The sequence below is a fragment of the Podarcis bocagei genome, assembly GCF_964188305.1.
Source record: "Podarcis bocagei genome assembly, chromosome: 6".
NCBI classification, from domain to species: Eukaryota; Metazoa; Chordata; class Lepidosauria; order Squamata; family Lacertidae; genus Podarcis; species Podarcis bocagei.
This window is the reverse complement of record NC_138130.1, coordinates 75,208,603-75,222,736: the sequence shown is the minus strand read 5'-3', so window position 1 is coordinate 75,222,736 and position 14,134 is coordinate 75,208,603. Positions and strand designations below refer to the sequence as shown.

The following is a 14,134-nucleotide window of genomic DNA, read 5'->3' as shown; positions in this document are numbered from 1 at the left end:
TACATCATGTGTTTGTTTGTTTGTTTGTTTGTTTGTTTGTTTGTTTGTTTGTCTGTCTGTGTGAGAGAGGGAAGGAGGAGAAAAGGGGAGTGGATTGAAAGGCTTGCAATGACCTGCAGTGTGGGAGGAACCCAGGGAAGAGAAGAAAGCTGGAGAAGGGAAAACCAGGAAAAAATGCAATTGAAATGGATGGAGCATGCCAAGCTGGGTGGGGCGAGGAGCAGTCAGTTCCAGTCTGAGTGATGGAGTGGCAGAAAGAGCTCCATACAACCGCTCAATTTCCCATGCAAGATGGGGTGAATTAGTTTTGCCTTGCATCTCTGCTGTGGGTTCCTCCACTTTCCTAAATAAAGGAAAAGCAGACAATGGCATTTTACTATAGAAGTGTACTGAAGAAATTGTGGATCAGATATCCTGTTACCAAAAATATAAGACTCAAATACTTACATTTTTTCTTCCCCTTCCAATATTTTAATCACACGTACTTGGATTATCATCACTTTAGAAACAAAAAGCAGCAGCCAGATTAGAATACTTCAGCCCTAACTTCTCCATCTCCAAAAGAAAATGAGCTCTCTTTCTTAGAAAAAATTACCAAGAAAGCAGAATATTCATGGAGTGTTGTCCTTCCAGGATTTGGCTGCTGAAAGAAAGTAAACTCCAAAGAGTTTCAATATAAACAGCACACAGGGTGCTTCCAGATTGTTGCTGTTTTGCAAGTGGGAATCAGTTGCATTCCAACAAATTCAGGTTGCACAGTTAAAGTAGATTAGCACAATAAAAAAAATTGGCCTTTTTGCTGAAACAAAAGTGATGGAAAAATGCAATAGAAAGTGTGAGGTAACAATTGCTTGATGTGATGTGGTAGAACCACTGCACAAACAAACCACAGTGAATGCTCAATAAATAAATGACGTCATGTAACCTCCACGCAAACCTTGTGCAAGCGAATCAGGGTGAATCCTCAATAAGCAGGTTGCCTGGCTGGAAGTGACCTAAACCAGTATTTTCCATGCCACAATAACTCCTGATACTCACCTTACCACAGTCTGTCAAAGCTTCACTGTCTCTTCACCAGCACAGCCTTCACAGGACAGCAGTGAAAGAATAATAGTCATTCTCTCAATTACAAGGGAGACAGAGGTGGGCAGGAGAAAGGGCAGCTTTCCAGCTGCCAAACAACGCATAAGTGAAATGAGGGCGGAATCTACACACATATAAAAACCATTCTGAAAATGCTTTTTTAAAATGCGTTTTTAAAAATACACCAAATTTTCCATAAACCATCGCCATCTAGTGTCACATTGTGTATTGCACTTAAAACACACTAAAACGTTTTATTTGCAGCTCTATAGCTGAGTCCTAGGTACTTTTAAAAAGCCAGGATTCTTTAATTATAAATACTTAAGCTACTAAGGTAAAAGTAAAGGTAAAGGACTCCTGATGGTTAAGTCCAGTCAAAGGTGACTATGGGGTGTGGCGCCCATCTCCCTTCAGGTCGAGGGAGCCAATGTTTGTCCACAGACAGCTTTCCGGGTCATGTGGCCAGCATGACTAAACCGCTTCTGGTGCAACGGGACACCGTGACGAGTGCCAGCGCGCATGGAAATGCCGTTTAGCTAATATATTTAGGTGTCAACCAAACCTTTAATTTCAAACAGTGCAGGTTTTAAGACAGGAATTTGCAACCTGTGGCCCTCAATATGTTGTTGACTACAGTTCCCATTATCATTGCCCATGCTAGCTGGGGCTCATAGGAGCTGGAGTCTAGCATAACCTGGAAGGCCACAAATTCCTCATCTCTAGTTTCAGGGGCCATAGTGTTTTCCTTGTCTGAAACTCATATACCAACAGAGCCACGGGAGTAAACAACACTGATGAAATTGAATTCTGTGAAGACTAGTCTTAGCCTACTGTGACAAACCTCTTAAAAAAACAAAACAATATCCCTCAATTGCCAACAACCTCCATCCCACGTCTTATGTAGTTAGGCCAACGTTTATAATGTCGCTAAAGTTATTTTGGAGAAGCGCTGAAATATTCTAGCCCATTGGTTTCAGACAGGGAACCACTGCTTCCACCTAGTGGAAAACAGCAATAAAGAGTGTAGCACAGACCAGAGGTTGGATTTTTACTTCTACTTCTACAATTCTACTTCTCTTATATCTCTCTTTCCTTCCTTGATAACTTTTGGAAGCATTGGAGATGTTGAGGGAGACATGAACTCTCTCCATTCCAGGATTTTTGGTTTTTTTTAGATGAGATAAACATACTGGGGGAAACTGAAACTCATGCAATACATATGCAATTGCAATATTTATATAACCAGAGGATTAAGAACTAGCAGAAAATGTGACATTCCACCACATGTTTAGGACACAGGATTCTTTAGCAGTGTTTCAGCACATATGAGAGGATTGGGATCTCAAATTTGCTGTAACACAACAGAATTTCTATAGCAGTACTAGAGAAACACAATGCAAAGACAGGAAACAGAAAGGACTACACACAACAAGAGACCTTTATAGTGAAATGAAGCCTCTTGCTGGAGTACAAATAAAATGACATTAGGGTGATCTTGAAAGAATGGTTTAACAAACAATTCATCTTCTCTGGGAACACTGGCAATTGTAGCTCTGTGAGGGGAAACATGAGTCTCCTAACAACTCTTAGCACCTTGAACAAAATACAGACCCCAGGATTCTTTGGGGAAAGCCATGACGGTTCACAGTGGTAGAATAGTTCTTTAAATGTTTGGTGTAGGTGGGGCTAAAGTTGGATGCAACCCTCAGTTTTTAATGTTTTATCTGGTGCATTATATAAATGTTGTGAACACTTGAACACTCTTGCTAAAAACTGTATATATATCAAACACACATTATATAGTGAGACTTACGTATGGTCTACAAAATAGACCGCAATATTTCCAAAACTACAGAACAAATGGAATTTCTATCAAAAGGCCTTTCAGCTCAGATGCAACTCTAGAAGCAAGATAGAGATGCATCTTCCATCTTTTTTCCCCCACTTCCACTGAGCCCTTCAAAGAGCTCAAGGCAGGCTTTCTGTCAACAAAGAAAGGTGTTGTGTTTAAATATTACTCACTTAACCACTTTCTTTTATGTTTGTAGCTGATGTACTAGCCCTGCAGATGTTTTCTGGTGGTTTCTATACGTACATTAAAAAAACAACAGAGCCGTGAACCAGCCCTCTCCTCTTCACGAATGATATAATCAGTAACAACATTTGAACAAAATCGGGATAAACGGTAGGAGCGATATTCAACTAAGCCTGCGTAAACACTATACTTTTAAAGCACATTCAAAGTGTGTTTCCCTCCATAGAATTCTAGGCACTGCAGTTTACCTCTCACTGAGCTACAATTCCCAGCAACCAATGTGCCCAGAATACTTTTTGGGGTGTGTGGAATGTGCTTCAAAGGTACAGCTTAGTGTGTATGCAGCCTAAGTCTCTGGCACAGCTCAGTCAGTTGAGCATGAGACTCTTAATGTCGGGGTCATGTTTTCAAGCCCCACGTTGGGCAAAAGATTCCTGCACTGTAGGGAGTTGGTGGTCCCTACAATTCTATGATTCTAAGAGTAGACCCACTGGTTTTAGTGGGTCTATTTAGAGCATAGCTAATGGTGGATATCATCTTAGGTCTCTCCAGTCTCCAATAACATACTTCGTAATACAGAAGAGTAGCAGTATTTGTGCAGGAAGATGACAGTTGCAATATCTAAAGACAATCAACCATTTCGTGACAGGGGATTTGGGTGGAAACAGATTACTTCATCAGCTGCATTAAGAGGACGGATAAAGTACTAGCTAGAGATACCATGTGTGAGATACAGGGGTGACAGAATGAGGGTATCTTAAAAAAACCAAAACAACTATTAGAGCAACTCAGTTTACAGCAATTAAGGTATAATCTCTTTTCAGTCACTCCCCTCATAAAACTAAATTCAGGTATCTTCAACAGTCTTTCAGGATAGGAAAGAAGTGATAAAATAAGAGAATAAATGAATAAAACAGATGGGAATGAAAAATGGTCTTCACAGAAGTAAGGCCCATACTGCTTTAGTCAGACCTTCTATATTTTTCATCAAATAGTACTATTTCATTTACAGTCAGTTGTATCAGCCTCTAAAATTAAATCCAATATTAAAGAGGGAATTGTATGCTTTCCATGGGTGCAGCATCAGTTTGGGCTATGAAATACACTCTCGGACTTAGATCTTCTATCAGGGAGCACTTGAATAGGTATTGGGATCCAAATATCCGAAAGGGCACATCTTCCCATAGCAGCCTGTTGCCCAGGCTCCATTTAACACAATAGGACTTCTAAGTAAGCATGCGTGGAAGTGCACCATTAGTCACAACTAATTTTAGCTGGATTGAAACCAATAAATTATGCACTGTTTCTACCGCTTGAGGCCAATTTCCAATACTGAAACAGCAACCACAACATACACACCCTTCTCAGTGTTTTGCCACTTACAACACAGATTAAGGCATTATAATAGCAGCAATGTTTCAATTTTACCTCAAGCTGTCCCCACCCATCCTGGCTTTCCAAAGATCAAGAGTATATGTCTGTGATTGGATCATGCGGTTTTCGATGTGCTTGACATTGTCCTGGCTTGACACCTTGCTTTACACACACAGCCTCTTCATAGGCATCAGCATTTTATTATCATTATCGGTCAGCCATCCTAGAAGCCTTCCAAGACTTAAGTTTATTATCTTGAACTTTTTTTTTTGTAAAATACCAAAATATTGTTGTCTATTTATTATAGTCTCTTATTTATTGCTTGCGACTTTTGTTATATTTCTGTAATTATGCAACTATTTTCATGTTGTAAACTGCCTTGAAAATGGTCAACTATGGAAAGGCAGCACACAGTTAGATGGTGAGGTCCTCTAGTTTCAGATATATGCAGCTCCAGAGGAACTGATCTGACATTAAAATGAAATAAAAAAGTATCTTAGGCTTTCACAAACTTCTCCATAAATATGTTGACAGTCTCCTCAAAACTGACTCCTGGTCTGTTTTGTAATGCTGATTTTTTAAATATATAATTCTAATGACTCTGAAGAGGTGACAAGGCTTTGGGTAGTTTGTTGTGAAGATCAAGTACTGGGCTCAGCTGAAGCTGCACAGGGGGCTACTAAAATATCACTTTGGGCAAACAGAGATTGTGCAGGTTCCTTCCCTTGGCTATATGAGAAAGGCTGAGGACTTGCAGTATCCATTTAAGCTGCATGTTAACAATGCAAAGACTAGGAAATGAAATGCAGACTTGTGAAGGGATACATTTCTGGAATGACTTCTTTTGTTGAACAAGCTGCCATTCCTGTTCTCCATGTTCTATTGAAATAGATATGTAAAGCAATTCAAATGATTCATTCAATAAGGTGGAGAAACACAGCATTTGCCCAACATAGGCAACTCATAAAGGCTAGGTTCCAGGGGTCCAAGAATATTCGCAAAAAGACGTAAAACCAGGAACCCCTGAAGCCGAGTCTCCTGCAAAGTGAAGGGGCTGCTTGCCCTGCTTTGGGTAGGTGGTGGGAGGGCTTTGGCAGCAACCCAGAGTCCTCCAACCTCCTTCCCAAAGCCTGGTAAGTTTTTGTCCAGCTACAGGAAGGAGGCTTGAGGGCTCCAGGATGTTGCCAGAGCCCTTGCACTGTCTTCCCAAACCCGTGATTGCAGCTTTGAGCAGGTGGGAAGGATGACTCTCTCCATTTACTTACTTATTTCCTCCCACCTGTGCAAAGCTGTGATCACATAAGTAAAATAAGCATAAGTTGCAAGCTAGCTGCACACATGTTGGTTTTTAAGACAAGCCAGTTTTGAGCCTCATGGAATACTTGTCTGATCACATAAACATGCAAGTTCTTTGGTTACTCGTATGTTGTGGGCAATCCAGATTCCCATGGCTCAAGTGTTACTTCTCTGTTCATTGTGGGAATAGCACATTCCCCCAGTCCTCAAGATTGCAATGTTATCCCCCAAACCCTCTTCCCTGTGCTATTACTGCCAAGTCAAGCGTAATCTGAAAGGTGCCGGTGGGAATGTCATAGAAGCCTACTGGCCAGTATCCCTACCACCATTCATGTCACAGGTGTAATTCCATAGGTCCCTTTCACTCCCCAATGTTTTGTAAAGGTTATCTTTAAAAATCCCTTGATGCATACATAGAGAAATGTATTCTGCGTACAAACAAATAGCATAATCTAGATTGGACCTACAAGGTTGGCCCACTGTTTCTTCCCAGCGGATCTAATTATTACCTATTTATTTGCAAGGACCACAACACACAATTGGACAAATTTGAGTTGTGCGGCTCCCTTAAAAAATGTGTACCACATCTGTTTAATATTGGTATCAGTTTGAAATGAGACCAACAAACTTCTCCTCTTCCCTTCCACATATCCTTACTGCCCATCCCATAACGTTTTTAAACATGCATAAAAATAGAAATTTGGACAGAAGTCCATGTAAAGATTCTCTTAGTGGAAACTGAGCTTCAGTTGTACTCCATGCATTTTTCTGTCTCACCGGCTGCATACAAATCCAGTAAAATTCCACGAGCTTTGCTCAGATTTATTTTTTAAACAAAAGTTTTAGTTTAGGCGACATGAATAATACTTATACAAAAATCCAATAAGGTATTGCATTGCATAAATAAAGGGTTTTAAAAGTCAGATTTATATACACGCTTACATTAGTCAAATTAGAAGATACACCTTGTAATAGAAGCTCCTACTACAAGGAGAGAGGGGGGTAAATGGAACAAACAAATGTTGACATCATTTCACTTAATTTAGCTCATGGCTACCAACCTTTTTACAATAATCAAGCCAAAAAGGCTGAAAGGGATACAGCGGTGGGCGTAAGAGTGAGGGGGGAAAGAGTGTATCACAATCTAGAACAAAGTTCTATTGCTACATTTATGAAAGAGGTTGCACTGGTTTATTTCCTAGTGGGTCATAACACACATACAGTACTGCCAAAATTAGTGTCATTAAAATCTTCCTTCTCCTACTTACACTACCCTGTTAATTGTTTTTGAATATCAGGTTTAGATGTGAAAAAATGTACTGCACTGGGAATAACAAAGACATGTCATAAAATTTATAGTTTAAAAAAAAACAACGCAAACAGATAAGAAACTTGTTAAAACCCTGCAGATTTCTGGCAAGAAAGTGCTATTCCTGGTAATTGGCCTCTAAGGTCTTTTAATTTTAAAAACCCCCAGGCCATTTCACTTCATGCATTTTGTGGAACAAAATTAAAATAAAATAAAAAGGAAGAGCCAGGGGGTAAGGGGGGCAAAAACGAAGTATTAAAACAGGGAAAAGACAGACATGGGAAGCAATGAAAATATCCCGTTATGCCACACGGTATGCTTTCAAGAGCGTGAACTCCTTCCTGTTAGTACGCGCAGCCCAGATGAAAAGGGCAGCAGCCATGAACTGCAGGGGTGCTGAGACACAGGCCAGACAGAAGGACCAGCCGAACTGGCCTTGCACCTCTTCTGGAGGGGTTAGCTTCTGGTGGAGCAGCTCAATTCCAGCTACATAGCAGCCAACTGAACCCAGCGTGCACAAACCTGGAGAAGAAGCAGTAAGTATATTTTGGTCAGACTTACAGCACCTAATTCTTGGCTCACCGCATTAAGATATTCACGTTTCAGCACTGAATACAAGGGATGAAGTTTGCCAAGAGGACTTACCCGCTAGAAAGTGGAGGACTCCGGTGGCAATGGCGGGGTAGAGACTGCGGCAGGCGCAGGCACAGACCCCAATGAGAGCCCCAAAACACATCAGCCCAAGGCTAACAAAAGGCAGGAGGAACTGCAAGCGCCAAAGATCTAAAGGAAATAGGGAGAGGAACATGATTGGGATGTCCCAACTTTAGGGCCTTTCACTCCAATCTCATGGTGCAAAATGCATTGTTTCCAACACAAACGGAGAGTAGTTCAATCTACTATCTAGTTACTTATTTGCTGCAGAGCCCAAGAACTCTAGCTTGTTGTCTGTGCTAAACAGTACAGAAATACATCACATAATAAAACAACATTGAATTTTGCAGAGTATAACTGCTAAATGAAAGACTATGCTATATGTATATATAAGAATCCCAAGTAAATTACCAGAGCATCATAAATGACCTGAGCTGCAATACTAAACATACTTTGCATGGGAGTAAGTCCTGTTCAACTCAGTGGAATTTCCTTCTGACTAGACATGCACAGGGCTGCACTGTTGACCGACTTTGACAAGGTAGCATACTTTCCATTTATCCACATTTGATGGAGGCAAACATGTCTTATGGCCAAGTTAAAACATGTCTCGGGTCTTTCTCATTCCTATGTCTATTCAGAAGCAAGTCCCACCAGGTTCAATGGCTCTTACTCTTTGGTAAGGTGAGCAGAGGACTGCAGCCTCAGATACACTTTATCTGCTACACAAAACCAAAAAAATACTTACAGGTCCGGTTCAGATCACTGCCACTATTGTGATTCCCAGGATCCTTATATTTTTCCATGAACTGATCCGAAAGGGAAAAACTGACGCACCTTGTGACCATCTCAGCTTCCAAAATGAAAAAAGAAATAACCTTTATTAGGCTCTGCTTTGCTTGACTGTCATTCTTCATTCACGTACATACATATATCTAGGTTAACTAGGTGTGGTGGGGAACCTCTGGCCTGTGGGCCTAAAGAGGCCTGTGAGGCCTCACCATTTGGCCCACAAGGCCATTTCAGTCAAGCCATGGCCACCTGATGCCATGTATGATGTCAGGTGTGGGGTAGGTAAAGGCCTGGCTCAGGCAAATGGGGTGAGGTATGCAGGTACCTGCAAAGCTCTGTACAAAGAGGCTTCCCAAGACCCAACAACCAGCTGATTGCCAGTTTTGTGGAACACTTTGAAAGGTGCATTGCAGGCTGTGCATTTGCCTGTATGGTTGGATTTCAAACTCTGCAGGCAAAAAAATGAGTCTCCCAATGTCATTGTGACATCACAGTTCGGCAGCCCCACCCCATACAACAACGCATATTGCAGCATTTTAAGAAGGAACAGGTTTACAGTTATAGGTTTATAGCCTCTATAAGCCTCTATCAAGACTACTGATTTACAACAATGATGTTGAGGAATGGAAGGAAGGAAGATACTGGTGGGGGCAGCTGCAAGGACTGCAAATGATAAGGCCAAAGGTTACAGTAAGGCAATCCAGCCAGATGGGTGGAACATAAATAATAAAATTATTGTTGTTATTATTATTATGCAGCTCACAGGTTGCCCAACTCTGGTACTTAACTTCCTAAGTATTACACTCCCTCTTACATTATTATTCAGCAGCTGGCACAGATCTCCAACTTTTTAAACTTGGTATTGTTCTCAAAACTATTAGTCATTTCCTCAGAAGACTTGATAGACTACTTCAGAGACAAACTAATAATTTTAAGGTCCTAAGAGCAACCTAGATTTAAATGATGGAGGTACTTGCTTAGAAGATACAATTAAAGTTCTCTCTAAGGCAAATTTGTGCATCTTAAAACTGAGAATTAACAACAACAAAAAGGGGGGGATGTGTCTGCTCAAGCGGGACCTGATAACCTAATCAATTAATTCATGCACCAGTGCTTTGCATTCAAATGATCCTTTGGGAAAATGGCACTAAGAGAAAAACACATTTAGAGACACTTTCTGAAGTAGGTTTACTTGGTGAGTTGAACCAGTAAGAGTTCTCAGCCATCGTAATGCATCTCCGCCATAGTCCAATGGTGCCGTTCCATCGAAAGAGAGCTTCTGTATAAGACTTTTCATCTTCACCAGTGAAATCATCCCAAGTGGCCTTAACTTCACTGTAATTTTCGGGTGGTGATGAGTTGCGGTACTCATACCAAAAGTCCGTGCCAATAGAGGCTGCCAGGTAGATGGTGGAGATAAGGCTAAGCACGCAGGCGATTACCAGAGCAGTGGCAAAACGGTTATCCATCATAGTGTCTCAACTGCAATTGAAAAGAGTAAAAAGCAGAAAGTTTCCAAACATGAAATTTAACTGAGTTAGGAAGACACGTGTTTATCTGGCTCTAGCCAACCTCTTTCACATGCGTACGCAAGCTGTTCCTTTCATTGCTTACTTGCAACATCTGTTCAATTTAGCAATTAAAGCAACTTCGGAACATCCTCTCCTGTAAAATTCTACTCATTGAACTGTAGCTGGGTTGAACATAAAAAAGGACTGAACCAGAAAACAAAATGATTAACATGGTTCCATTCCAGATGATCACTACAAGAACTCAGGGACACCCAAAACCAAAGACTCCCAAAACAAAAACAAAAAAAAAGAGTCTGGCTTTTTCCTCCTCCCTTTCTATTCTTTTTCCTTTTGTGTCATGTTTCAGATTATAAACCTGAAAGACTGTTTTATCATTGATCTTTGCAAGCCATTCTGGTTGCCTTGGAGTCTCATGAGTAAGGTGAAAATCATTAAAATAAACACACACACACGTACATTATTGCATACTAATTCTGTCTGCTCAAATCAGGTACCACTGAGCTGCAAACTGTTACTACTATAATATTATGCTGTGCCTCTTGAATTTGATGCATGGAAATGGAGGCAGGGCTTAAGAGATTTGGAAGAACATGCATGTAGAAAAAACAGTCAATACAAGTATACAAGTGATCTTCTGAACAGACCCATCAGTTAAGCCACCCATCCTAAGACAGAGGAAGATGCAAGCAGACTGGTCAAAACATGTAATCAGTTACATTTTCTGTTCTTCCCTGTAAAGCTTCATAAGACCGACTTTAATAGTAAAATAACAACTTTAAAAATATTGTACAATGAAATACGCCGCATTCCAGTTGGTGGCTATGACCATGATAAACTGAGGATATGATAATTATTTATTGAAATATGGAAGTGGAAACCAACAAAATAATACAATATAACATTTATGTAGTACTTCAGAAGGCTGAACACAATTCCATTACCTCCTTATGACAGTATTATCTCCCTAATTTGTAGATGAGGGGAATAAACAAAGGCTTGCAAAAGCTACCTACTGTCTTTTTGGCGGGTGAGATTTGAACCAGTAATGTCCATGCTCACAGCTCATATGGACATAGAACACACAAAAATGTGGAGTGTCTCTGTAAAAACACACACTATTAAATTCTCTCATTTTGCTCAAGTATCTAAACTTCCTTTCAAAGATGTCAGTGTTGCAATTTCCTCGGTCACAGTTGTTTCCTTAGTTTTTATTCAAACGTATTTTAGCATTCATTTTTGTATTAAGAGAATGCATCAGGGGGTCTCAGACTCATAAGCTCCCTCCCTTTGGCCTTGTCATGAGGAGGAGTTAAGTACAGAAGCTTTAGCTTCTGTTTTAGTTTAAACACAGCTTCTTGTGCTGTCCAGTCCCTTCGCAAACTGTAACAGAAACAAAGCAACTTCAAATCACAATTTATGAAGCTGGCCTGTTCCAAATACAGTTGTACCTTGCTTTTTGAACAGAATGTGTTCCAGAAGACCATTGGACTTCCGAAACATTTGGAAACCAAGGCTTCCGGTTGGCTTCTGATTGCGCAGGCGCGCCGGAAACAATAGCAGAAGCTGGCATCGGAAGTTTGGCTTCCAAAAAAAGTTCAAAAACTGGAACACTCGTTTCCGGGTTTCGATCATTTGGGAGCCGAAACGTACGAGCACAGTACCATGGTGTTCAACAACCAAGGTACGACTGCAGCTAAACTGTAGCTAAAATAAAATGGAAGTAGATGCTTCCAATCTCCTTGCAATTGCACTGGAAGAGGGAGCATAAGAGTCCCAAGGACTGATGAGAGACATTCTCTTAATGCCATGGTTTTGCTGCATCTGAACTCACCCACAGTATTACCAGTAGCAAAGAACTTAGAAACAATCACAGTATAAACAGGACAGCAAGCTGACTCAGGAGCGTAGCTATTTTATGGATTATCTTAGTTTGCAATGTGTTCTTTAGAAGAAAGTAAGAGTGAGAACCAAGTGAAAGCCTGGAGCATGGTCTGGAGCTTATGAAGACAATTAAAGGGAGTGCTCAAGAAAGAAGCATTTGCGCAAAGCAGCAGGTGGTTAAGAAGATATGAGCACACAGATGAAGGTTGGAGGCAGCCAGAGCTTACCGTATTAATACAGAAGAAGTTGGTGTACAGAAAAAGGAGAAAGAATGGGAAGTCACAGTTAGAATACCCATAAATAATAAGGTTTGCAAAAGGCACTTTATATTTAGAAGATAGTAAAAACTGAATGATAAAACACTAACAGGAAGAGAAGAGAAGAAAAGAAACAAAAATGTTACCATTTAGATGAAACTAGTAGCAGAGATAATCCGAGCTCAAAAAGTAGAGAGTCAAAAAAATAAGCTCCCCAGTGTCTTAGGCAGAAAGTTAAAAAGATTAAATCAAAGATATTGGGATACCTAAGGACCACCAGCCACAGACTCAAAGCCATGAATAAAACTTAATTGCCACAAACCTGTGCTACCAGGCTGAAGTCAATCATGCTGTTTATTGGAAAGTTTATTCAATCTAGATAGAGACTGTCATTAAGACGATGTTGATAGAGGAAAATCAAAGTTGAGCAATTATACTACTAACTGGCATTCACCCAGTGTCAGTCAAATGGGCATATTTAATTAAATCACAGTAGATAAAATTGTTTTGAACTGTAATGGGTTCAAAACAGGCCCCAATTACGGTATGTGGCAAAAGTGGCACATGAATCAGCAGTACACATATACTGTATTCCAACAAGAGCAACATTGTGTTTTTTGGCAGAAATGGTCACATTCACCACTGTAAAAACTTATGTATGTACCCTAAGTTTTCAAAGTACTTCCTCCACATGACTCATGTTCAGATAATATCCCCATGTGCACAAACAGAATAAATCTCAAATAGAACATATTTTCAACAGGCAGCCCAACTCAATACATGTTTACTTGGAAATGAACCCCATTCATTTGAATAAATCTTAATGCCAAATAAGGAATTTTGATTGTTTGAAACATTCCATCTATCTCACCAAGAAAAATATTGTGGTGTGGAGATTTCCTCTGCTGAAAGGTGAATACTTCAGTGTTCCTACAGAAATCAGGACTGAAGAGTAGCTCAGCAGCTTTAACAAGTATTATTTTCACAACAGTGTCCTCAGGGTACTTAAGTTGTTAAAGGCGGCTTTTTGTTTTATTTGGATAAGAAAGAAGCAAATTGAGGTTGGTGCAAGTCAATCACATTTTGTCTTTAACACAAGCTACTCAACAATCTTGATTGGGGATAAACAAAACAAACTGGGCAGGCAACACCCAAACCTAGGACAGTCTAGTAGTATTTCTAAAGCTGAGCATGTCACAAGCATAGGATATGTACTATGGATTTCCACCAAGAGACAAGATTGGCTTTTGAAGTCTGCCTATCTTAAATTTAGGAGTTGCCGGGGATAAGATCACTTTGTATTTAAATAAGATGTCAGGGTATACATTCTCACACTGAGGTTTAACCAAAACCTTTCTCAATTCTTACTAGTAAAGATGTATAAAGAGGAAATATGGAAACAATGATTTTAAAAAAATAAATTAGAAAATAATTAGAAACCAGACCATTTGTAACACAGCACTTTTATCTTGCCACATCTTTGGCTCAAAAATGGGTCAGGCGACTGGTCCTATCCACTGGCTAATTCTGTTAGGATGATCCCATTGTTAGCTCCAGAGTTTTACAAGGGTAGTGGAAACAACACTTCCTTTGATAGATACCAGCATCCGAGGGCACAGATTGTCAGTGGGGAGTAACACAAAGCCCATTCATATCCGATTTTGTTGTTTTCCTCAATTATAGTACCAAGAGGGATCACGACCACCAGCGAGAGCATCATCTCAGGCTACAATACCGGGGTGAAATGAAACGTTCGCCCAGGTAGACACATATACGCTCACAACAAGAGAGATTTCCCAAAGCAGAAGCCTAATCCCTTTTTCATGGGCGGGCTGGAGGGAAAGGGGGGTGAAAGGCCCGCAGGCACACACCTTTCTCTGTTTCCCCTCCTCCATCCTCATGTTATATATATAACTCCACA

General features: G+C 40.3%; 1 protein-coding gene across 1 annotated transcript; it reads right to left on the bottom strand.

The window, feature by feature from the left end:
• Nucleotides 1-6,584: 6,584 nt before the first annotated feature.
• CLDND1 (claudin domain containing 1) lies at nt 6,585-10,717 on the bottom strand. Its single transcript, XM_081199317.1, has 5 exons — nt 10,570-10,717; nt 9,736-10,025; nt 8,500-8,604; nt 7,743-7,880; nt 6,585-7,619 (listed from the first exon to the last, which is right to left on the bottom strand). The coding sequence occupies exons 2-5, from the start codon at nt 10,013-10,015 to the stop codon at nt 7,399-7,401; spliced, it is 744 nt and encodes a 247-aa protein (XP_081055443.1). The 5' UTR covers nt 10,016-10,025; nt 10,570-10,717; the 3' UTR covers nt 6,585-7,398.
• Nucleotides 10,718-14,134: the final 3,417 nt, after the last annotated feature.

Bases quoted from the DNA above. Each gene is read 5' to 3' on its own strand.
- CLDND1 (XM_081199317.1), bottom strand. From the start codon at position 10,015: ATGATGGATAACCGTTTTGCCACTGCTCTGGTAATCGCCTGCGTGCTT. The intron at 8,605-9,735 runs GTAAACCTACTT...TCATTTTGGAAG, and splicing joins TTACTGGTTCAACTCACCAA to CTGAGATGGTCACAAGGTGC. The intron at 7,881-8,499 runs GTAAGTATTTTT...TATTTCCTTTAG, and splicing joins CAGTGATCTGAACCGGACCT to ATCTTTGGCGCTTGCAGTTC.